This window comes from Callithrix jacchus, chromosome 5 (assembly GCF_049354715.1).
Source record: "Callithrix jacchus isolate 240 chromosome 5, calJac240_pri, whole genome shotgun sequence".
NCBI lineage: Eukaryota > Metazoa > Chordata > Mammalia > Primates > Cebidae > Callithrix > Callithrix jacchus.
The window spans coordinates 59,253,369-59,279,821 of NC_133506.1; the positions used below are offsets into that span (position 1 = coordinate 59,253,369).

Genomic DNA, 26,453 nt, shown 5'->3' on the forward strand with positions numbered 1-26,453 from the left:
TCTGCACTAAATACCCACTACACCCAGTAGGGCTGGAACCTACAGATCTGCCCAGGCTGGAATGTACTGGAGCAATCACAGGTCACTTTAACTGTCCATTCCTTAGCCTCAAGCCATCCTCTCACCTTAACCTACCAAAGTGCCAGGATTACAGGTGTGCACCATGCCCAGTTGCACTGTTCATTTTTGTATGTCTGCTTTCTACTTCATAATAGCTACTTTTTTTTTAGATGGAGTCTGTCACCCAGGCTGCAGTGCAGTAATGTAATCTCAGCTCACTGCAACCTCCGCCTCCAAGGTTCAAGCAACTAGCTGGGATTAGAGGTGCATGCCACCATGCCCAGCTGATTTTTTTTTGTATTTTTAGTACAGATGGACTGGTCTGATCAGGCTGGTCTCGAACTGCTGACCTCGTCATCCACCCACCTCGGCCTCCCAAAGTGCTGGGATTACAGACATAAGCCACTGTGCCCAGCTGCTATTTTTTTAATTTTTTTATTTTTAGATGGAGTCTCCCTCTGTCGTCCAGACTAAAGTATAGTGGCATGATCTCAGCTCACTGCAACCTCCACCTCCCAGGTACAGGAGATTCTCCTGCCTCAGCCTCCCAAGTAGCTGGGATTAAAGGCACCCTCCACCATACCTGGTTAATTTTTGTATTTTTAGTAGAGATAGGATTTCACCATGTTGGCCAGGCTGGTCTCGAACTCCTGACCTCGTGATCCACCCGCCTTGGCCTCTCAAAGTGTTGGGATTACAGGGTGAGTCACCACACCCAGCCTGATATCTATTCTTTATTTCCCTTCTCTTACTTGTTTGGGCTTAATATGCCATTCTTTTTCTTACTTTTTGACAAAGAAATTTAGAACCTTTCTTCTGTCCTAATATGAAATTGGAGCTATAAATTTCCCTTAAATATTGCATCAGATGTGGCCTAAAAGTTTTGATACAGCATTTTTTCATTATCATTCAGTTAATATTCTGGCTGGGTGCAGTGGCTCACATCTGTAATCCCAGCACTTTGGGAGGCTTAGACAGGCAGATCACAAGGTCAGGAGCTCGATACTAGCCTGGCCAATATGGCGAAACCCCATTTCTACCAAAAATACAAAACTTAGCTGGCCATGCTGGCAGGCGCCTGTAGTCCCAACTACTTGAAAGGCTGAGGCAGGAGAATCGCTTAAACCCAGGAGGCGGAGGTTGCAGTGAGCCGAGATCATGCCACTGCACTCCAGCCTGAGCGACAGAGCAAGATTTTTGTCTCAAAAAAGAAAAGTATCATTTCCATAGTGACTTATCCTTTGACTCATGGATTATGTGAAAGTGCACCAATGTGCAAGCATTCAGGATATTCCAGTGTCCTCCTGTTACTGCTTCCTAATTTCAGTTTGCTAAGGTCAAAGAACATACTCTGTATGCTGTCAATCCTTTGGTATCTGTTGAACCTGAATTATGGCCCTGGCGGGTCTATTTTGGTAAGTGTTTCCTGTCCATCTGGAACATCCTACACTTGTCTGGTGTAACGTTCAAACTGGGCTAATTGTGCTGTTATACACCAGTATCTCTGTGAACACAGATGCAAGACTCAAACGAATTATTAGCAAATTGAATCCAGTAATACAGGAAAAGAATAGCAGCTTGTGACCAGATGCATTTATTTCCAGGAATTCAAGGTGAATTTAACATTTGAAAACTGCTCAAATCTTCTCTATCCTTATTGAGATGTTGTTTGCTATTCTATCAGTTACCGAGAGCGAAGTGTTTTAAATCCCCCAATTGTATTTGTGGGCTTGTCTCTCTTATTATTACCATTGGAGACAGAGTTTTGCTCTGTCACCCAGGCTGGAGTGCAGTGTCACGATCTTGGTTTCCTGTAACCTCCACCCCCCGCATTCAAGCAATTCTCCTGCCTCAGCTCCTAAGTAGCTGGGCGCGCGCCACCATGCCCAGTTAATTTCTGTATTTTTATTAGAGACGGCGTTTCACCATGTTGGCCAGGATGGTCTCGATCTCTTGACCTCATGATCTGCCCACCTCAGCCTCCCAAAGTGCTGGGATTACAGGTGTGAGCCACCACGCCTGTCCTTTTTTTTTTTTCCTTTCATTTTTAGAGATAGGGTCTTGTTCTGTCACCCAGGCTGGAGTACGGTGGAACAATCATAGCTCACTGCAACCTCAAACTTTTGGGCTCAAGTAATCTGCCTCAACCTCCCAAGTAGCTTGGATTACAGGTGTGCACTACCACATCCAGCTAATTATTCAATTTGTTTTAGAGATGGGGTCTTGCTATGTTGTCCAAGCAGGTATCAAACTCTTAGTCTCAAGAGATCCTCCCACCTCAGGCTCCCAAAGTGCTAGGATTATAGGTGTGAACCACCATGCCCAGCCTGCTTCATCTTTTTCTATCTTTCTATTTTAAGCTTTTCTGTATCCTCATCTATAAAGTATGTCATCTATAAACAAAATGCCTCCCAGGCTGGAGTACAGTGGCACAATCATGGCCCACTGCATCCTCAAATTCCCATCCTCAAGTGATTCTCCCACTTCGGCCTCCCAAAGTGCTAGGATTACAGGCATGAGCCACTGTAGCCAGCCAACAATACTTTTTAAAAATAGGCTGATCATCTCTTTTGTTGGAGTGTTTTGTCCATTTTTAATAATGTAATTTTGACGTGGCTAGTGTAAGGCCATCGTCTTTTTTTTTTTTTTGTCTTTTATGCTTTTTGTTCTTATCCTTCCTTCCTTTCTTGCCTTCTTTTTTTTATATTATTTTTCATTATTTATTCTCTGATTCTTGCCTTCTTTCAAATTAATGAAGTGTTGTATCAGGCCATTCTATAAAGAAATACCTGAGACTGGATAATTTACGAGAAAAGAGGTTTAATTGGCTCACGGTTCTGCAGGTTGTACAGAAAGCATGGTGGCATCAGCTTCTAGGGGGACCTCAGGGAGCTTTCAATCATGGTGGAAGGCAAAGAGGGTGCAGGCGTCTCACGTGGCAGGAGCAGGAGCACGAGAGAGGGTCCCGGGGCAGGTGCCACATACTCTTAACCAACCAGGTCTTGTGAGGCCTCACCATCATGGGGATGGCGCTGAGGGGATGGAGCCACCAGGCCCCACCTCCATGACTGCAGCCCTCAGGTGAACATGAGCTCTGGCTGGGGACACAGATCCAAACTGCACCAAGTATTATTCCGTTCCTTCTCCGCACTGAGCCTCTGAATCATATGACTTGTATTATTTTTGGGCGTCACTCAAGTGACTATGAAATAGCAAGGACCACACAGCAGTTAACTCTCATCTATCCCCCTCACATGCTAATAGTGCCATATATTTTGGTTCTATTTATGTTTAAAAATCCCCAATATTATAATTGTTGCCTTAAACAATCAAGATTCTTTTCTGTTACTCACACGGTTACCCTTTCCGATGCTTCCTTCTTTTTCTTTTTTTTTGTTTTAAGAGACAGCCTTGGGCCGGGCGCGGTGGCTCACGCCTGTAATCCCAGCACTTTGGGAGGCTGAGGCGGGTGGATCACGAGGTCAAGAGATCGAGACCATCCTGGTCAACATGGTGAAACCCCGTCTCTACTAAAAATACAAAAATTAGCTGGGCATGGTGGCGTGTGCCTATAATCCCAGCTACTCGGGAGGCTGAGGCAGGAGAATTGCCTGAACCCAGGAGGCGGAGGTTGCGGTGAGCCGAGATCATGCCATTGCACTCCAGAGCCTGGGTAACAAGAGCGAAACTCCATCTCAAAAAAAAAAAAAAAAAAAAAAAGAGACAGCCTTGCTCTATCACCCAGGCTGGAGCACAGCAGCGTAACCACGGCTCACAGCAGCCTCCACTTCCTGGGCTCAAGTGATCCTCCCACCTCGGCCTCCCAAGTGGCTGAAAGTACAGGCATGAGCCACCATGTCCAGCTAATTTTTTTTTTTTTTTTTGAGATGGAGTTTCACTGTTGTTACTCAGACTGGAGTGCAATGGCACGATCTCAGCTCACCGCAACCTCCGCCTTCTGGGTTCAAGAAATTCTCCTGCCTCAGCCTCCCGAGTAGCTGGGGCTACAGGTGCACACCAACACACCCAGCTAATTTTTGTATTTTTAGTAGAGATGGGGTTTCACCATGTTGGCCAGGATGGTCTCGATCTCTTGACCTTGTGATCTACCCGCCTCGGCCTCCCAAAGTGCTGGGATCATAGGCGTGAGCCACCGTGCCCAGCTGAGATCGCATTTTGACCAGCAAAATCAGAAAAGCTTCATTTTCTCTACAAATGACATTAAAACCCCAGCAGGCATCTGCATGAAGCATCATCTGGCAGCTTGGAAGATTCGGCCTGTGTGGACGGCTCTTGTGAGTTTCACAGACACTGGCAGAGTGTCTTCACCTTTGGAAAAATGCCCCAAGCCTTGCTTGAAATCCCATCTTTAGAAACTCATCTCAGGAACATAAATATTTGAGCAGCTATGGGAGGCTCCGGCAGACGGGATGGGTTGCAGTAAAGGTAGGGACCGTCTGGAAAGGGAACAGGCTGCTGGGCAGATTCCAGGACACGTCTCCGGCCTGAAGTGGGCTCCCCCAAGACACCACCTTCCCGGCCAGATGGTGCTTCTGCTTATTCCAAAATCTGGAATGGGGATTCCAGAAACAGGTTTTGGGGAATTTTTCCAGAACCTGTTTCCCTCCCGAGCCCACCTGCTACTCGGCAAAGGTGAGACCTTGCCCCGGATCCCTGGAGCCCACCAAGTCCGTCACCGCCTGCTCTGAAAAGAAAGCTGACACTGAACCTCACACATCCACCGAGGATGGGCAATGGCACGCTCGGGGTGCTCTTTCTGAAAAGAAGCACCATCCTGTGATTCCACGCCAACATGTGCCAGGCGCACACCGCCAAGATGCCATGGCAGGCTTTGTCCTTGGAGCTTTCTAGAAAGTAGCTGGGTGGGAGCTCCATGGCTCCATTTCCCATGGATGGGGACATGTTTTCCTGCCCCAAAAAGCCCCATCCCCACACCTTGGCAATCCCATGGATGCCGGTCACCTGAACCCTGTCAGGCAGAATCTGGAGGTCCCCCTGACCCACCTGCCCAGCAGCTGGGCACGGAGACACCTTCACCTGGCAGCAGCCGACAAAGGACTGGAGAACTGACCACAGAAAGGCACGCACTGGCTCCCAGTCACAGCTCTCCGAGGACGCCCCCTCCCCAACGCAGCTGTGCAGCCGCCCCATTCCCTGCTCCACTCCTACACACTTCAGAGTTCTCGTGCATGGGTGGGCTGCACTGAGCCAGCCACCGGGACCCAGACACCAAAGCCCTGGCTGCAGCATCGAGGCAAATGCAAACGCTGGCTCCAGCACATGGACGGGGGGCACCACAGTTCTGTCCCGGACCACTTCAAGCAGGGGAGGTGCCTTTGCTTCTGGGGGTCACTTTCTTCACGGGGCTCCTTAGCTGGCCTCAGGGTAAAGCTGTCAGTGCCCACAGAGCTCCAGGTGAGGCCAAGCCATCCTGGCAGTGGCTGCCTCCAGGGTTGGGCAAGTCCATCCAGGCCTGGGCTGGAAGAAGACTCCTTGAGCATCCTGGACAGGCCACGGACCCTGCAGAAACCCACCCTCGTGCCAGCAGGAGCCAGCTCCGGAAGAGGACTGCTCCACCCAGGTCTCCATGCCACGAGAGGTGTCAATCTGGAAGCAGAGACAGACACGTTACAGACGTCAGCATGGGGTAAAAGCAGGCAAGACTTCTAGGGTGGATGCTCTGCTGCCCTCACTCACCTGGGACACTGTCCATTCGCTACAAAGACAGCCTGTCAGAAGCCATCTGGAAAGGAAGCCTGTGATTAATTCTCAATAAAGAGACACCCAAAAAAAATGTGCACTAACAAAACATTAACATCCCCACCAAAACTACCCTGTGAGAGATGACTCGTGTGGTATAGCAATTAATTTTAAAATTCAAAATATGTGGGTGAGGCCAGGCACAGTGCTCATGCCTGTAATCCCAGCACTTTGGAGGCCAAGGCAGGCAGATCACCTGAGGTCATGAGTTTGAGACCAGCCCGGCCAACATGGTGAAACCCCGTCTCTACTAAAAATACAAAAATTAGCCAGGTGTGGTGGTGCGCCTGACAGGACACCCTATCCTGTAACCCCAGCTACTCGGGAGGCTGAGGCACGAGAACCGCTTGAACCCAGGAGGTAGGGTTTGCAATGAGCTCAGATCACACCACTGTACTCCAGTCTGGGTGACAGAGTCAGAACCTATCTTAAAAAAAAGTGGTTGAGCTCTTGTTAAAGAATTTTTTTTCTCCAGGGAGGCAAACACACCCCATGGCCCTTTCTTTATAGAAAAGACCCTGCAACTTCAGGCACAGGAAGGAGAACGCCGTCAGTTGCTGCACTGCGTGGCTCGGGCTGGGGCAGTGGCTGAGTGGGGCTTGGCTAGAAATGTGCAGTGACCACGCCTGGAAGGGACCAATCACCATCACTGAGTTCTAGGAACTGGTGTTTCCAACCTACTGTGATACAAATCAAATGTCTTTACATGAGAGAAAAATAATTCCTCAAGATATAAAAACCAATTCCACTTCAAACAGCCTATTGCTATGGGAGTGGAACAGTAACTGCTGAAAGAGCTAATAGCTCTGCTGACCTCAAATGGGTATTCTCTGTACCTGGTTGAGTTGAGGGTGGGAGAGGAGGGCATATGGACAGCAGATGCCACCAGACCACCTCCTCAGAGGTGCCCGGGCTCACTGGGACATAGTCGCATGTATGTGGGTATCACGGACACCGCACCCCAAGTATCCGGCCCAGCTGCCCCAGACAAGGTTGGCCACTCTGGTGTCTTACCTGGGCTGGAGGAGTCAGTGCCGGCTCCCTGGGCTGGGCCTAGTGGTTCCCCAGAGCCCATCCTGTGGCTCTGGGTGGAGGAGCTTCTGCTCTGCCATCAGTGACCCTCACAAGGGACCCAGGCCCTGGGAACACAGGAAAGGAGTCTCACCCACAGGAACATGCACCAGCTGCTGGGTTCTAGAGAGTTCCAGAAGCACTGATGTTCTTCCCGGTATGCAACACGTGCCTGGTGATGACCAAAGGTCTTGCTGGAGGTGGGTGTTTGCTTTGATCAGCTGGCCAACCCCAAATGCCCGGAGTCTCCACCAGTGACTTGTCCAGGGCAGGTCTCTCTCCTGGGAGCCAGGTGATTCCAACAGAGGGTTCTGGTGGAGGAAGTTGAGGTGTGAACACTCTGGACTAGAAAAGCACTCTCTGGAGCATGAACACTTCGGACTGGAGAAACGTTCTCCAGAACATGGACAACTCTGGACTGAAGAAGCTCTCTGGATGGGAACACCTCTGGACTGGAGAAACGCCCTCCAGAGCGTGAACACTCTGGACTGGAGAAGCTCTCCAGACGGGAACGCCAAGGCGGCCTGGACTGCCTGACACAGCAGTGACATTTCCACCAAAAGCCCTTCGGTGGGAAACTGTTCATAGTTCCAGTCTCAATCCAGAATCAAGTTAAAGTTCTCAACTCGCCCTTTAAATACCACAGGGAAACAGTCTTTAAACCACGACCAAAACGAAGACAAGCCGAGAGACTGTTCTCCATAAAACACCTTCCGACGCCTGGGCCTGGCCGTACCAACGGCCTCGCGGCCCTTCCCAGGAGCCAGCTGGCCGGAAGCCGTCCCTCCAGGACAGGACCGCAGAGAACTGGACGACCTTCGCAGAGGCAGGACAGCAGCGCCATGGCCGTCCCGAGAATCCTTGGCGCTTTTGAACAGAGTGAGGCAGGTTACACAGCCAGGCTCCAGAGGGCACGTCCCACATTCCTGGGTTTGGCTGCTGTGGGGTTGACAGCCTCCTCAGCTGTTTGCAGACGCCTCAAGGCCCCGGGGGTCAGGTCTGTGCCACCACAGCACAACTCGTGGGCAGCCACATTTGGAGCCTGAACGACACTTTTCACGGTTCCTACTGAGTGAACAAGGACCATGAGCAGGGAGGAGGCTGCCTACTGCTGGAAAAGGGGTGGGAGTGAACAGTGAAGTGAAGCAGAATCAAGTGAGAAGCGTGGCCAGTCCTCTGACGGGGCCATCAGAGACTCACGGTCTCATAACGAAACTGTCATCTGTTTAATTTAACAGCCAAGCCAAGTCTATTGGTCCTACAAATCCAAGGAAACTAGTTCAGTTTTTCTAGAATGTTCCAGAACCACTCCAGAGGCCCCTTGCCCCTCTGTGATGCTGGCCTGCTGTCTGCATATTTAATGGTCCTCTGAATTCAGAACCTGTGACTATCATCCCATTCCATCCCGTTCGTATGCAAGATTGCCATGCCTGGCCCGTGTTGTAAAATCACAGCGCATTCACCGCGAGGAGAATGGGGCAGGAGCTGGCATCCCCATACTGGGGCCCCGCACCACAAAGCTGTCATCAACACACAGCGAGGACGGACCACGTCCCGTTTCCTGCACAACACACCAGCCCACTGGGAGGTGTGCTCGATGGGACACTCTGGAGACTAACAAGAGCCCCAGCCCTGGAAGAGCTCGTCACAGCCAGAACACGGAGGAGGTCGAAAGTCGGGACGCCACCTAACCCGGCACAGCGGCCAGGTCCCAAGACCCTCCCAGGCCCTCTTCAGAGCTGGCCTGAGTGGAAGCTGCATGCCCCACGCTCTGAGGGCAGGGCATGGGGTCCTTGCCCGGCCGAGGCTGCTCTACTGTCTTCTCTCTTCTGTTGGGGAGCAGAGGAGAGGAGCAGGCAGCACCTGGGCTCAGGGGAGCATTTCCGGAGCTACAGGATGGGGGCCACCTGCAAGCCACAGTGAGCTGCTGCCCCGGCCAACCCCAGTCACCCCTAAACCCAGCAATGAGAAGACACAGCACCCACCGCGTCCATGCACCTGCAGAAAGCATTGAGGGGAGGGGCGAGATGCGGGTGCCCAGCCTGGTGTTCCTGCATGGTGTTGACAGCAAAACGCTTCTGATCAGCAAACAGCACCAGACGCTGGCACTCCGCTCTGTCCCCCATCGGTGTACACCCAGGTACCAGTGAGCATGACTAACTCTGAGGACCTCCCCGGAGCCAGCGATGCCCCCACACAGCCCCCGTGGCAGCCCTCCCAGAGGCAAGCCATGACCCCACCTCCAACAGCGAGCTGCCTCGGCGACGCTTCCCCGGGGGCAGGCGCTGGCGTCCCCAGTTTACTTCTGAACAGATTCCTCGTGGCCACCATTAGGGACAGAATGCCTACAGCAGCCAGTGACAACCACAGAACTTTGGGAAATCCAGGTATTTTCTGGGCTGTTCCATCCACTTCAGTGCAAGCCACAGGTGGGCAGGGGCACTCAGGATGCCAGAAAACTGTTTTGACGCAAGGTGTCCCCACCAAGTGCTGCGGCCTCTCCGTCATCCAGTCCACAACCCGACCAGCAAAGGATGCCAACAACTTGTAAACCGCATTTACAAAAAACAAAAGGGCAAGTTCTTTTTTTTTGGACTGAGTTTTACTCCTGTTGTCCAGGCTGGAGTGCAGTGGCACAATCTCGGCTCACTGCAACCTCCTACTCCGGGTTCAAGCAATTTTCCTGCCTCGGCCTCCCAAGTAGCTGAGATTAGAGGTGCCGGCCACCACGCCCAGGTAATTTTTGTATTTTTAGTACAGATGGGGTTTCATGTTGGCCAGGCTGGTCTCAAACTCCTGACGTCAGGTGATCCACCCGCCTCAGCCTCCCAAAGTGCTGGGATTATAGGTGTGAGCCACCATGCCTGGCCCAAAAGGGCAAATTCTTACAAGAGAAGTGGAAAATTTAGAATATTAAAAATGAGGCTGGAACATAAGAGAAATAACAGAAGACCCAGAAACCAGCTTCACCTGGAGTTAGTGACAGATGTACTAAAATTTGAGATGGGGCCTGGCGCAGTGGCTCACCTCTGTCATCCCAGCACTTTGGGAGTCCGAGGCGGGCGAATCACCTGAGGTCAGGAGTTGGAGATCAGCCTGACCAACATGGTGAAACCCCATCTCTACTAAAAATATAAAAATTAGTGGGCTGTGGGAGCACACACCTGTAGTCCCAGCTACTTGGGAGGCTGAGGCAGGAAAATTGCTGGAGTCTGGGAGGTGGAGGCTGCCGTGAGCCGAGATCACGCCTCTGTACTCTGGCCTGGGAAGAGAGCAAGACTCTGTCTCTTAAAAAAGCAAACAAACAAAAAACCCAAAAACATAAAGCCGCAGGAGTGCCAAGTGTGCCCTCACCCCAGCTTCAGGATTTAGGACACACTCAGAATGCAGAGGACACAGCATTCTCAGTGCAGGGAAGAAGCCAGAACCACGCAAGTCCCCAGCCCCGCGTCCACCCCGCCATGTGCTCAGGGCTTACCTCCCGAAAGGGGCCCCAGAACAGAGAAGCCCAGAGGAGGAAGGGGAAAAACTGCCAGGGCCACCAAGGCCAAGTGGGGTGTGTGTTCCCTAAGGTCACGCTGCTTGGCTGCCGCAGTGAAATCAATGTCTCCCGGCAAGCCCTCCGTGCCCTCCAACCCATCGGCTGCACACACAGATCCCCAAAGGCTTCATGGACAGAGCCACACCAAGGGAAGCTGTCGGGCACAGACACAGCAAAAAAAGCACAAACACATCCTTTCCCCTCAGTCCAATGGCATTTTTTTTTTTTTTTTTTGAGACAGGGTCTTGCTCTGCTGCCCAGGCTGGAGTGCAGTGGTATGATCACGACTCACTGCAGCCTCAACCTCCCAGGCTCAAGCAACCCTCCCACCTCAGCCTCCTGAGAAGCTGGGACTATGGGCACACATATCATCATGCTCAGCTAATTTCTGGTAGGTACAGGGTGTCGCCACATTGCCCAGGCCCCCAGAGTGATTCTTAATGACCAAGATGAACCAGCCAGACCTGGGGTGCTGCACAGTATCCGGGTGTATGGAGGGTCCCTGCCCTGAAGGAGCGTATACGACCATCTGAGAGCACCCAGAGGAAACAGAAAGCGCCGAAGCCCTTTGGTGAAAGGCGGTGGAGGGGAGGGACGGAAGGCGCAACCAGCCTGTCCCTCCCAACGCCCACGAAACGTGCCCTGCGGTCCCTCTGGCAGGCCGGCTGCGGGAAGCCCATGTGCCCTGCCTCTGCCTCCTGAAAAGGCCCAGGGATTTGGTCAATACCAACCATTTCTGCCGACAAGAACACTTTTGCATTTGAGAACGGACGGGGCCAACATTTTGAAGCATAAATCAAGCACACTCTGCCTGCACCATGTTCCATATTTTAGAAACGCTATTTTGTTAGAATTCACAACAGCTATGTGAGTGGGTGCCCGTGCCCCATTTTTCAGATGTGGAACGTGAGGCCGCAGGACGCCCGTGAAGCCCAGCGCCCACAGCACATGCTGCCTGTGCCAGCTCGGCCCAGGCCTCCCTTCCAGGGCCAATGCCCTCCAGCCCCATGGCTGATCACGGAGCTCGAGGAATGAAGGGGCAGTGAACGCTGCCTTTCATGCCTGTCTTATCAGCCACACAGGTCTGGTCTGTACTCGAACCAATGCAAAAACGGGAAAATATTTCAGTGCTCGTGAAAACCAACTTGTGAAATTACCGTCGAGCAGCGTAAACAATCAGATACTTGATATCTAAAGGCAGTGCCGATTAAAAAAAAATCAGATTCACTTCCCAAACCCCAGCACGAGCGGCAGCCGGCACGTCCCTCACTTCACTCAATACTCGGGAAACAAGGCATACACTCAGCACCCACCACACCGGGGACACAGCCCTGGGGCTCTACGCCCCGAACCAGGGGCCTCCTCCCCTCGAGAGAAACGAGGCCTCACTCACCTTCACCCCCACACACCCTCACCCCCTCACCCTCACCCCTCATCCCTCACCCTCACCCCTCACTCACCCTCCCTCACTCACCCTCACCCCTCACCCTCACCCCCACTCACCCTCACCCCCACTCACCCTCACCCCTCACTCAGTCTCACCCCCCATTCACCCTCACCCCCTCACTCGCCCTCACCCCTCAGTCTCACCCTCACTCACTCTCACCCCCACTCATCCTCACCCCTACGCACCCTTACCCCTCACTCACCCTCACTCCCTCACTCCCCCTCACCCCTCACTCACCCTCACCCCTCACTCGCCCTCACCCCTCACTCAATCTCACCCCCACTCTCACCCCCACTCACCCTCACCCTCACTCTCTCCCTCCCTCACCCTCACCCCTCACTCACCCTCACTCCCTCACTCACCCTCACCCCTCATTCAGTCTCACTCCCCACTCACCCTCACCCCTCACTCAGTCTCACTCCCACTCACCCTCACCCTCACTTCATCCTCACTCTCACTCACCTTCACCCCTCACCCTCAACCCCTCACTCACCCTCACCCCTCACCCTCACCCCTCACTCACCCTCACCCCTTACTCGCCCTCACCCCCCAGTTGCCCTCACCCCTCACTCAGTCTCACCCCCGACTCACCCTCATCCTCCACTCACCCTCACCCCTCACTCACCCTCACTCCCTCACTCACCCTCACTCCCTCACTCAGTCTTACCCGCATGCTGAGTGCCAGCGCCAGGTTCACCCAGGGGCCCATGTGAGTGCGGGAACAGAAGGCAGCTGGCTGGGGTGGGTTTGTTTTTTGTTTTTTTTTTTTTAACTCTGAAAGCTAAATGCCCCTGTCTTGCCAGGAAGTCAGTAATTCTGGGATGAGCCTGAAACAGCAGTGGTAGAACCTTTGGCCATATCTCGGCGGGTGCGTCATCACTTGGGTTCCGCTGGGGACATTTATGCTTTAAACACAAATCCAACACATCTTTTTTTTTTTTTTTTGAGATGCAGTTTCGCTGTTGTTACCCAGACTGAAGTGCAATGGCACGATCTCAGCTCACCACAGCCTCTGCCTTCTGGGTTCAAGCAATTCTCCTGCCTCAGCCTCCTGAGTAGTTGGGACTACAGGTGTGCACCACCATGCCCAGCTAATTTTTGTATTTTTAGTAGAGACGGGGTTTCACCTTGTTGACCAGGATGGTCTCGATCTCTTGACCTCATGATCTTCGGCCTCCCAAAGTGCTGGGATTATAGGCGTGAGCCACTGCGCCCGGCCCAACGCATCTTTTAAAAGTCACACATCACCTGCATTACCCAGCGAAGGTGATGTGAGGTGAGGCCTCCAGTGTGATCAGCAGCCACCACCCATCTCCCTTCCACTATCACCCCACCTCCCTTCCACCGCCCCATCTTCCTTCCCCATCTCCCTTTCACCACCGCCCCACCTCCCTTCCACCGCCCCATCTCCCTTCCACCACCGTCCTAGCTCCCTTCCACCACCGCCCCATCTCCCTTCCACCACCACCCCAGCTCCCTTCCACCGCCCCATATCCCTTCCACCAGCACCCCACCTCCCTTCCACTGCCCCATCTCCCATCCACCAGCACCCCATCTCCCATCCACCAGCACCCACCTCCCTTCCACGGCCCCATCACCCTTGTGCTAAACGCGTCTCAGCACAGAGGCGACAGAGTGGCCAGGAGGGGGCGCCCGAGCCCGTCCCTGGAGCACAAAGACCCCAGATCCTGCACTGTGCCTGCTGCCACCAAGGGACAGGCTCCTGTTTCCAGGTCTGTTAACTCCACGTGTATATATTCAGCCCAACGCCTCAGGTGAGAGACACTCCACCAAGCGCTCAGCCGTTCCCCTGCCTGCCACCCTCACGGCCACATCCATTCTCTCCTCACTATAGAGCCAACTTTTTCCATGGACCCCAGAGTCCCATCCAGGCTGTGACACGCCCCCCACCTCCCGACACAGGGAGGCCAGGAGGTGACCAAGCAGCAGGGAGAGACTCTCAGCCTCGTCTCATCTCGGGGACTCACAACTCTCAGCCTTCACACCCACAATGAAGCCAGGTGGCCCACAGGGCCTGCACTTACGGGACAGTGAGTGAGCCCCTCGGGGCAGGTACTCGAACAGCAGCGAGCCGTCGTCCCCCAGCACATCCGCCTTGAGCGACAGCAGGCTGTTCTTACTCATGAGCGCTGCGCGCAGGTTGGCCACCGCTGTGGCCTGGTGCAGAGCGTCATCCTTCTCTGGGGTGAGGGGAGGGCCCAGATAGCTAGCTTCTCCTCCCAGGAGACCCTCCTCAACCTGTGCATAGAGCTCCGGCCTCTCTCCTCGGCTGTCGGAGCTGCTGGCTTCGGTGACGGTCAGGTCTGTATCTGGGGACAGAAGGGACACATGTCAGAAGACACACAGGTGGTTCCCAGACTCTCCCAGTGGGACAGGTGACAAATTTAGAAGGACTCGACCAGCTTCGCCTGGGCTATGGAGCAGCATGACGTCCAGCCCACCCTGGGTGCCGGGCATCCGCCCCCACAGCACAGCAGCTCCGGCCCGGCCTGGCCTTTCCTGCCCACCCAGGCCCCATGGTAACGGCGGAGTCACAGCCAAGGCTTTGGAGAGCGGCTCAACTCACAACAATGGGGTTGCCCTCCCTGGATTGGGGAGGCTGTGGACCTGCTTCCAGGCTCTGCTCTAGGGCCGAGGACCCGAGAGTCAGAAGCTCCTGGGGCTGCAGTATTCCCATCTGGAAAAGAAGCTCAAAATGGACCAATGATGTGAAAGCTAAATCCCTAAAATTCATAGAAGAAAATCTGCATGAACTCAGACTTGTCAATAGGTTCTTAAGACACAAAAACAACAGCATGAGCAACAAAATAAATTGGACTCATCGAAATCAAAGCATCTGTGCTTCAAAGGACACTACCGAGAAATGATGTCAGGTGCGGTGGCTCACACCTATAATCCCAGCACTTTGAGAGCCCAAGGTGTGTGAATTACCTGAGATCAGTTCAAGACTGGCGTGACCAACATGGTGAAACCTCATCTCTACCAAAAACACAAAAATTAGATGGGTGTGGTGGCGCACACCTGTAATCCCAACTACTCAGGAGGCTAAAGCAGGAGAATCACCTGAACCCAGGAGGTGGAAGTTGCAGCGAGATGAGATCGCACCACTGCACTCCAGCCTGGGCAACACAGTGAGCAAGGTTCCATCTTAAAACAAACAAAAAATTGCAACTCACATATCCGATAATAAAACTATCAATACTGTAACTCAACATAAAAATGAACAAAAAATCCGACTAGATATTTGTTCAAAGAAGGCATATAAATGGCTGAGACGTGCATGAAGAGATGGCCAATATCGCCAATCACTAAGAAGGCGCAAAGGAAAAGCACAGCGCAATTCCACCGCAACCCACTAGGATGGCTGGAAACTAAACGCCAGGCGAGGCACCACGGCTCACGCTTGTGGTCCCAACATTTTCAGAGGCTGAGACAGGAAGATCTCTTGAGGATAGGAGTTTAAGACCAGCCTGGGCAACACAGCAGGACAAAAAATTAAAACAAAACTGGCTGGGCACATTGGCTCATGCCTGTAATCCCAGCACTTTGGAAGCCCAAGATGGGTAGATCATGGGGTCAGGAATTCAAGACCAGCCAGCCAAGATGGTGAAACCCTATATCTACTAAAAATACAAAAATTAGCCAGGTGTGTGGCAGGCGCCTGTAATCCCAGCTACTTGGGAGGCTGAGGCAGGAGAATTGCTTAAACCTGGGGGGCAGAGGTTGTAGTGAACCGAGATTGCGCCACTGCACTTCAGCCTGGGTGACAGAGTGAGACTCCATCTCAAAATAAATAAATAAATAAAATGAAATCAGACAAAATTAGCTGAGCATGGTGGCTCGTGCCTGTGGTCCCGGGTACTCAGGAGGCTGAGGTGGGAGGATCACTCGAGCTGGGAGGTTGAGGCTGTGATTAGCTGTGATAGAGCCACTGTACTCCAGTCTAGGTAACAGAGCAAGACCACATCTTAAAACACACACACACACACACACAAACAGATAATGTTGGCAAGGATGCAAAAAAATTACTACCCTAAAACCTTGCTGTTAACAGAGTAAGATGGTGCCACTTTGAGGAGGAGGAGGTTGGCCCAGCAGTTCCATGTGCAGGCATGCAGATACCTAAGAGAAATGAAAACACAAGCCCACACAAAACCTCGTCCAGGATTCTCCTAACACACTAGTCATAACAGCCAAAAGGTGGAACTGCCGACAAGTCCATCGATGGACGAATGAATAAATACAATATGGTCCATCCGCACAACTGAATATTATGCAGCCATGAAAAGGAATGAAAGCCTGACACAGTGCCCCCCGCACAGAGGAGCCTTGAAAACACACTCAGTGAAGAAAGCCAGACACAGAAGGCCACATGTCACTTCATTTCCATTAACTATCAGGCAAATCTAGAAACAGAAAGGCGATTTGTGGCTGCAAAAGGGGCTGGGGAAAGAGTCTCAGGTGAGAGCTAAGTGGTCCAGGGTTTCCTTTTGAGCTGAGGAAAGTGTTCTAAATGGATTGTGCTGATGGCTACACTATGCTATGAATATACCAAAAACCTCTGAATAACAAACTTTGGTGAATGGTGTGTGAATCATCTCTCAACAAAGCTGCTACTTAACAACAACAAAAGAAGGTGAAGACTTGAATCATGAATTCAATGATTTCTTGAGTGTCCGGCTCAGGCCGGCTAAGGCTTCATGGAGAAGCCTCCCTCTACTGGGGCTGTGTGCGGGGGGAATGAAAACTCCCCCAGAACGTGCCGAGCGATGTGTGATCTGCAGACATTTTCCCACAGCAAGAGAATGGATTTTCCACTGTGGTCCTTGACAGGACCACAGGATCGAACCACAGAAACAGAGGGGTATGGGTTGGGGGACTCGGAGTAGGGGCACAGGTGACATCTGCCAACAGCCTTAGGAATAACAAGCACACATCGCGCGCTCACAGACGCCCACACACACACCCTCACACACGCGCTCACAGCTGCCGCTCACCGATGTCCTCATAGAAGCCCTCATACACACCACAGACGCACTCACACACAGCACTCACACACCTTCACAGACGCCCTCGCAGACGCCCTCACAGACACCACTGACACACACCACTGACAGACGCTCTCATGCATGCCCACACAGCCGCCGCCGTGACTCGCAGCCCCCCTCACAGCCGGCCTCGCAGCAGCCCTCGTGGCTCGCAGCCACCCTCACAGCCGCCCTCACAGCCCCCCCACACAGCCACCCTCGTGGCTCGCAGCCACCCTCACAGACGCCCTCACAGCCGCCGTGTGGCTCCCAGCACCCTCGCAGCCGCCCTCACAGCCGTCCTCGCAGCCGCCCTCGCAGCCGCCCTCACAGCCGTCCTCGCAGCCATGCTCGCAGCCGCTCTCACAACCGCCCTCACGGCTCGCAGCCACCCTCACAGCCGCCCTCACGGCTCACAGCCCCCCTCACAGATGCCCTCACAGCCACCCTCACGGCTCACAGCCCCCCTCGCAGCCGCCCTCACAGCCGTCCTCGCAGCCATGCTCGCAGCCGCTCTCACAACCGCCCTCACAGCCGCCCTCATGGCTCACAGCCCCCCTCACAGATGCCCTCACAGCCACCCACAGAGACGATGTTCGCAGGCGCCACCAGGGTGGTGCTGTGAGCTCAGCCATTGAGAGCCGACGCTGCAGGTGCACAGACCCCTCAGGGCAGCACACAGTGAGTCCCGCCTGGCAGTCGCGCGGGAGAGTCTCCGGGGATGCGGACATGTGGACTGTCAGGCTACCTGTGACTTTCGGAGGCTTCTGGAGGATAGTTTTCCACCCTATACTCCTTTTTTTTTTTTTTTTTTTTTTTGAGACGGAGTTTCGCTCTTGTTACCCAGGCTGGAGTGCAATGGCACGATCTCGGCTCACCGCAGCCTCCGCCCCCTGGGTTCAGGCAATTCTCCTGCCTCAGCCTCCTGAGTAGCTGGGATTACAGGCACGCGCCACCGTGCCCAGCTAATTTTTTGTAATTTTTAGTAGAGACAGGGTTTCACCATGTTGACCAGGATGGTCTCGATCTGTTGACCTCGTGATCCACCCGCCTCGGCCTCCCAAAGTGCTGGGATTACAGGCATGAGCCACCGTGTCCAGCCCTATACTCCTTTTTATGTGTTTTGCAAGTCTCTAGATGGTACATCCTATTAATGGTGCATTTCTAGGAACTAAATCTACAGGTTACATCCAAACCGACGTTAAGGCTTCCTCTTGGCTCGGCATGCGACAAATCGCCACAGGCAGGGCGGCTTCATCCCGAAAATTAGTCTCCTCATCACCCGGAGACTAGGAAGTGCGAGGTCAAGGCGCCAGAAGGTCTGGCATCTGGCGAGGCCCCCCGACTCAGCTGTGGTAGGCGAGTCCTCGGGGCCTCTCCTCAGAGTCTAGGAGCCAAGTGGGGGATCCGGCGACCAGGCCCCAGCCCTGTCAGTTCACTCCCTCGCTCCCTTCAAGGCTCTCCCCAGATGCAGCCACGAGGGGCTGGGCCTTCAACACATGTGCAGGGTGTGCACATTCAGCTCCCAAGAGGTTTCGAACAAAAATAATCGAACTTTATTTATTTTTATTTTTTTTGAGATAGTTTTGTGCTTGTCGCCCAGGCTGGAATGCAGTGGTGAGATCTCCGCGCACTGCAATCTCTGCCTCCCGGGTTCAATCAGTTCTCCTGACTCAGCCTCCCAAGTAGCTGGGATCACAGGCGTTGGCCACCATACTTGGTTTATATATTTTTAGTAGAGATGGGTTTCTCCATGTTGGTCAGGCTAATCTCGAACTCCCAACCTCAGGTGATCTGCCCCCTCAGCCTCCCAAATTGCTGGGATTACAGGTGAGAGACACCACACCCGGCCAAAATTATTCATTTTTAAAGCCAAATTTTAAATCTAAATGGTCATAACAAAGTAACGTGAAAAACACGTAAAAGAAATCAGGATCAGCTAGAAGAATTCTCTCTCATGTGAAATGCTAAAAGTTGGGTTTTGGCTGGGTGCAGTGGCTCATGCCAGCAATCTCAGCACTTTGGGAGGCTGAGGCAGGCAGATCACAATGTCAGGAGTTCGAGACCACCCTGGCAAGCATGGCGAAACTTCGCCTCTACTAAAATACAAAAATTAGCATGGTGGCACACGCCTGCAATCTAAGCTACTCAGGAGGCTAAGGCAGAATTGGTTGAACCCAGGCGGTGGAGGTTGCACAGAGCAGAGATCACGCCACTGTACTCCACTCTGGGTGACAGAGCGAAACATTGTCTCAAAAAGAAAAAAATGGGTTTCAGGGCTGGGCGTGGTGGCTCAAGTGCGTAATCCCAGACCTTTCGGGGGCAGAGGTGGACAGATCACTTGAGGCCAGGAGTTTGAGACCAGCCTGGCCAACACGGTGAAACCCTAATTCTACCAAAAATACAAAAATTAGCCGGATGTGATGGCATGTGCCTATAATCCCAGCTACTCTGGAGGCTAAGGCAGGAGAATCGCTTGAACCTAGGAGGCAGAGGTTACATTGAGCCAAGATTACACCACTGCACGCCAGCCTGGGCAACAAGAGCAAAACTCTGACTCAATAATTTTTTAAATTTAAAAAATAAATAAAAGTAGGGTTTCAAAACAGAACTCAGCTAGGCCCTGCTGACCAAAAGTTCCTGTTCATAGACAAAATGAGTTGGTGCGGGTGATGGCGGCACCACAAAGCAGAAAGCTGCAGCATCCACAGCTATGGCATTAGCCACAAAGACAAAACCATGACATGAGGTCCAAATCAAATTGGGCCACCTCCCTAAAGACGAAAAATGATGAGTAAAGGCCCACAATGTGTAGGATAACATTACAGGAATGTTTTAAAATCTCTGTACCTGGGCCAGACGCGGTGGCTCAGGCCTGTAATCCCAGCACTTTGATAGGCCAAGGCAGGTGGATCACAAGGTCAAGAGATCGAGACCATCCTGACCAACATGGTGAAACCTTGTCTCTACTAAAAATACAAAAATTAGCCGGGCATGGCGGCACGCCCCTGTAGTCCCAGCTACTCAGGAGGCTGAGGCAGGAGAATTGCCTGAACCCAGGAGGCGGAGGTTGCGGTGAGCCGAGATCGTGCCATTGCACTCCAGCCTGGGTAACAAGAGCGAAACTCCGTCTCCAAAAAAAAAATCTCTGTATCTGAAAAATCCCCAAGTATTTGTAATTCAGGAGGAAAGTAAACTCATATATCTAAGCAAAGCTGCCACAGGCACCTTTGACAAATCAACACCTTCCATGCAGTCCAGGAACCGGCACTGGCGGACCCTGTGGGAACCTGTGGGTGGCGAGGGCCAGCACAGAGCCATGTGAGCAAATGGATGGATATGTCCCCAGGTTCTGGGCTCCATTTGCCATGAAGCAAGACTAATGTTCCCCAGCCCTAAATTGATCAAACACATCAGAAATTTACTGGCATACCTAATATATTATAAGGTTAAAATCATTATCAAGAAAACTTGGCCGGGCGCGGTGGCTCAAGCCTGTAATCCCAGCACTTTGGGAGGCCGAGGCGGGTGGATCACGAGGTCAAGAGATCGAGACCATCCTGGTCAACACGGTGAAACCCTGTCTCTACTAAAAATACAAAAAATTAGCTGGGCATGGTGGCACATGCCTGTAATGCCAGCTACTCAGGAGGCTGAGTCAGGAGAATTGCCTGAACCCGGGAGGCGGAGGTTGCAGTGAGCCGAGATCGCGCCATTGCACTCCAGCCTGGGTAACAAGAGCGAAACTCCAAAAAAGAAAAAAAGAAACCTTTAGAGAGACTGGAAACAGTGGCTCACGCCTGTAATCCCTGCACTTTGGGAGGCTGAAGCAGGAGGATCACTTGAGGCCAGGAGTTCAATACCAGACTGGGCAATATAGCAAGACCCCATCGCTATAAAAAAATACAAAAATTAGCTACTGAGGAGGCTAAGGAGGGAGAATTGCTTGAGCCCAGGTGGTTGAAACGGCAGTGAGCCATGACTGTGCCACTGAACTCCAGTCTGGGCAACAGAGCAAAACCTTGTCTCTAAATAAATAAACACAGCAAGCCACAGGTAACAGGTCTGAGTCCCCGTCCCAGCAAGGGGTGAGTGACATTTCTTCCACCCTTTCCAAAGAGGCAGTGAAGGCCCCATCCAAGATAAAGAAAACAGGATATGATTTCGGATAAAATTTCTTTTTTAAAACAATCAGGCCTGTAATCCCAACACATTGGAAGGCTGAGGTGGGCAGATCACGAGGTCAGGAGTTTGAGATCAACCTGACCAACATGGTGAAATCCTGTCTCTACTAAAAATACAAAAATTAACCAGGCATGTTGGTGGACGCCTGTAATCTCAGCTACTCAGGAAGCTGAGTCAGGAGAATTGCTTGAAACTGTAAGGCGGAGCCGTGAGCTGGGATAGCACACTCCAGCCTGAACGACAGAGCGAGACTCCACCTCAAAGAAACAAAAGACAAAAAACAACAACAACAAAAACATAGACTCCTTTAGGGTAAAAGAAAATTATGAAATCAAGGGTGATGTGTGAATGGGTGAGTAAAGTGAACCACGCAGGGGCAGTTCTCTGGTGTCTGACACCCGGGGCTTCTGTGGTGAACCCTGGCTCAAGTCATGAGGGGTGGGGCAGAGTCCTTCAAACAGCTGAGTTTGGAGGTTTAGGGACAAAGCCCCCCAGTGCCTGTGGGCACAGCCCTCCATCTGCCCTCACCTCCTTCAGGCTGCCCAGCCACAGGCAGGAGCTCCCAGCCATGGGGGCACACAGCTGCTCTTGCTGGCACCAGTACCAAGCCAGGCCCTCCCTCACACCACCTGTGTTGGGGCCTCCAGGGACACAGGGCCCCAGGCAGACAGAGTCGCCTGGCCTGTTGCTGGAGCCGCCTGCTCTAAGGCCTCCCACTGAGATAGGAGAGGAATGGGGAAAACCAGCAAAACAAGGCCAAGGCCTCCAATCTCAACGGAGGGCCTGCAAGTGCAGGCTGTGGCTGGGCCGCCCGTCCTCCCACTTGCCCCATCCACCACTCAGGACAACCCTGCCAGAGACAGGAGATGTGCCCAGGAACCGCCCCCCCCCCCCCCCAGCTGGCGACAGATGTGAGGGGATCAGACATCAAACAAATGTGGGGTTTGCTCCTGCAAGAAGGATCTGGAGTTTCAAAGTCCCAAGTCCTTCTCCCGGGTCATAGGCCATGATAATTTCCTTCCCAAAGTTCTAGAAATAACATTCAGGATATTTCCTAATATAAGAATAGCTCGACTCAAGTAAAATTTTAAAGTATTTTGACCCCTTCAAAATACTAGAATTAGAAGAACAAATGAACAGGCCTGGTTATATGTGAATATTCCATAATAATCTAAGTCCATGAAAACTACAATGACCATTTGTGCTGAATGTGACCCTGGTGGGTTCTGGCTGGTTTCAGCATCCTCTTTGGCAGTGACTTTTAGAAGGGGGAGTGGAGCCAGAGTTCTGGCCTGAATGTCTGTGTCCCTCCAAAATTCATGTCAAAACTAAATCCCCATTGTGGTGGTCTCTGGAAAAGTGACGAGGTCACGAGGGCCCCTCCTGGTGCATGGAATGGATTCGTGTCCTTGGAAAGAGGCCTCGAGAGCTGCCTGCCCCTGCATCTCCCACGCCACCTACGAGGACAGAGCAGCTCTCACCAGACACAGAACCTACTGGCATCTGAATCTCAGACTTCTGCACTTCAGAACTGTAAGACATCTCTTCCTACTGTGTAAAAATCACACCGTCTGTGGCCTAAGGCAGCTGGTCTTCTGGGAATTTATCATCCTGGCAATGGGAAAGGGAAGGAACCAAGTGGCCAGGTGTGTGTGCCTATGATTTGATGCTGCTCCCCAGGTTCTAACACTCCTGCCTCTGGAGGAGAGAAGGAGCCCAGGCAAAGGTGGGAGGTGCCCCTGACAGGCAGGCATGGCAGGAAACTGGCCCCAAGATGTGAGGAGGATAAATGCAGAGGCCACTCTAGAACACGGGTAGAATTCAGGAAGAGAAACTGAGGAGTAACGACCTCAAAAATGAAACCACAAGGCCAGGCGCGGTGGCCATGCCTGCAATCCCAGCACTGTGAGAGGCCGAGGTGGGTGGATCACTTGAGCCCAGGAGTTCAAGACCAGCCTGAGCACATGATGAGACCCCATGTCTACAAAAAATTATCTGGGTGTGGTGGCATGCACTTGTGGTCCCAGCCACTCAGGAGACTGAGGTGGGAGGATCACTTGAACCCAGGATTTCAAGGTTCCAGTGAACCATGATTGTGCCACTGCACTCCAGCCTGGCCAACAGAGCAAAAGTGAAATTATGCAAACAGAATAGGAAGCTAAAAGCAGTATTTACATATTACAACCAATTTGCATGTAAACAAATTAGAGTCTGGTGTTATACAACACCATAGAAAACGCATTTATTATTGTCATGAAAAAGCTAAAACCAGCCAGCACTTTGGGAGGCCAAGGTGGAAGATCCCTTGAGGTCAAGAGATTGAGACCATCTTGGCCAACATGGTGAAACCCTGTCTGTACCAAAAACACAAACATTAGCTGGGCGTGATGGCGTGTGCCTGTAATCCCAGCTACTTGGAGGCTGAGGCAACAGAATCATCTGAACCCGGGAAACAGAGGTTACAGTGACCCGAGATCTCACCACTGCACTCCTGGGCAGCAACAGAGTGAGACTCTGTCTTTTTTTTTTTCTTTTTTGTTTGTTTTTGTTTTTGAGCAGCGGGGAGGGGGAGGGGTGTGGCCCCCCGACCCCCGAGACTTTGTCTTTAAAAAAAAAAAAAAGAAAAAGAAAAAGCTAAAACCCTTCATATTAGTCAAGGAGGCTGTGACTAACTGGCAGGAACGGGCATGGACAGGTGTCTGGTGCGGCCCTGAGTGCAGCCCAGAGTGCAGATCCCAAAAGAGACGCTTTTTAATAAACACAGCAAACAGGATGAAAACATCGAAGCCTCACCGTAAAGGGTAAGGTGCGAAGACGGACTCTAGAGTGGGAAAGGGACTTCCCTTCTTCCTGTGAGTGATACTTGACAACATTCTGGAAATGTAGCTCACTTAAAATGTTGAGCTATAAAGAGATTGCAATTAAAACAAGCAGATTTTTTAAAAGATTAAACTAGATCATGCAGTGTTAGCTGCAAAGCGGGGCATAAATAGATTATGGAACAGGAAAGAGAAAGGGGCCTGGGCCTGGGGAGCTGAGGCCCTGCCAGGCCACAGAGGGAGGAGGGATGGTGGGAAGGGGAGGGGAGGGGAGGGGGCCAGGTTCACACCTGGCCAGAGGCAGGATTCTGCCTCTAAGACTTCTCACTGTCTCCATTCTGCACTTCCTAACGATGCCGAATGGTGCATTTAAGAAATTCTGCAGGCTCACCCATCAGAGAAACCCTCCCGCATGCCTGGTACACCCACGGCAACAAATGGAGACTTCTGGAGGACTCCCGGCCTTACCTGTCAGAAAGCAATTCATGCATCACTTTTCACTGTGTTTCACAGCTCACACAATATAAAGTTCAACAAACATCATGAGGCCGGGCGCTATGGCCCACACCTGTAATCCCTACACTTTGGAAGCTCAAGGTAGGAGGATCACCTAAGTCTGGGAGTTCGAGGCTGCGGTCAGCTATGATTGCACCATTGCACTCTAGCTTGGGCAACAGAGCGAGACCTTGTCTCTGAAGAGAAGGAAAAGAAAAGAAAAGGAAATATACAGAAAAATGCTTACAGATAAACTTTGCCTAGAATTACCTTCTCATTTTATGCATTTACTCCTTATTTCTAAAGTTTCTTATCTGCATTAAAATCAAGTTTCCTCATTAACTATAACTATGAAAAAGTTTTCACAGCCAGGTGCGGTGGCTCACACCTATAATCCCAGCATTTTGGGAGGCTGAGGCGGAACAATCACCTGAGGTTGAAAGTTAAAGACGAGCCTGGCTAACAGGGTGAAACCCCGTCTCTACTAAAAACACAAAAAATCACACCATCGTACTCCAGCTTGGGCAACAAGAGCAAAACTCCACCTAAAAACAAACAAACAAACAAACAAACAAACAAACAAACACCATGTGAAGAAGAGTCTAAAACTCGAACCACAGTGGTTTTTTTTTTTTTTTAAATGGAGGCTCACTCTGTTGCCCAGGCTGGAGTGCAATGGTGCAATCACAGATCACTGCAACCTATGTTCCCGGGTTCAAGCAATTCTCCTGCCTCAGCCTCCTGAGTAGCTGGAACTACAGGCGCCTGCCACCATGCCCGGGTAATTTTTTGGGTTTTTAGTAGACAGGGTTTCACCATGTTGGCCAAGATGCTCTTGATCTCCTAATCTTGTTATCTGCTCACCTCGGCCTCCCAGAGCTGCGATTACAGGGGTAAGCCATGAGGCCTGGCTTTTTTGTTCATTTTGTTTTAAGAGAGGGAGTCTTGCTCTGTTACCCAGGCTGGAGTGCAGTGGCACAATCTCAGCTCACTGCAGCCTCTGTCTCCTGGGTTCAAGTGATTCTCCTGCCTCAGCCTCCCGAGTAGCTGAAACTACAGGTGCACACTGCCACACCTGGCTAATTTTTTTTTTTTGGTATTTTAGTAAAAACGAGGTTTCACTGTGTTGCCCAGGCTGGTCTCAAACTCCTGAGCTCAGGCAATCTGCCCACTTTGGCTAGGATTATAGGCATAAGCCACCTCACCCAGCCAGTTAACATTTAAAAGACAAACAATATCAAATGCTGGTGACAAGGAAGAGCAAACAGAACCTCACAGCCCGCTGGCAGAACTGTAAAATACGATACCCACTGGGGAAAACAGTTTGGAGGTTTCTCATAAAGTTAAACATTATGGCCCAGCAGTCCCCCTCCTACGTATTTACCTAAGAGTAATCAAACCACACATGCACAGAAAGACTTGTACAAAAACGTTCACAGCGTTTTATTTATAATAGCTCCAAACTGGAGATAACCCCAATGTCCATCAACAGGTGAAGGAATAAGCAAATTGTGTTAAAGCCAGAATATGATGTGGCAGTAAAAAGAATGAGGCACTGACTTGTGCAACAAGAATGAACCTCAAGGACACACTGAAAACTATGGAGCTGGAGGTGGACTGGCAGTGGCAGGGGTTAGGGACAGGAGAAGGCCACATGGGGCTCCCTGTGGAGCTGGAGCTCTTCAGTCCCTTGGCTAAGATGGCTACACAAACCTACACAGGTGATAAAGATGCATAAACACACCGGGCGCGGTGGCTCACACCTGTAATCCCAGCACTTTGGGAGGCTGAGGTGGGCGGATCACCAGGTTAGGAGATCGAGACCATCCTCGTCAACATGGTGAAACCCCATCTCTACTAAAAATACAAAAAATTAGCTGGGCATGGTGGCGTGTGCCTGTAATCCCAGCTACTCAGAAGGCTGAGGCAGGAGAATTGCCTAAACCCAGGAGGCGGAGGTTGCAGTGAACTGAGATCGCGCCATTGCACTCCAGTCTGGGTAACAA

At 51.8% G+C, this 26,453-nt stretch overlaps 1 protein-coding gene across 1 annotated transcript in view; it reads right to left on the reverse strand.

Annotated features, from left to right (window-relative positions):
- The window catches only part of ZBTB46 (zinc finger and BTB domain containing 46), an 83,439-nt gene that overhangs the window by 17,675 nt on the left and 39,311 nt on the right, over positions 1–26,453 (reverse strand). Inside the window, exon 3 of the mRNA XM_035302949.3 lies at positions 13,946–14,230. Within this exon, the coding sequence (XP_035158840.1) occupies positions 13,946–14,230 (285 nt within the window). The remainder of the gene's footprint in view (positions 1–13,945; positions 14,231–26,453) is intronic.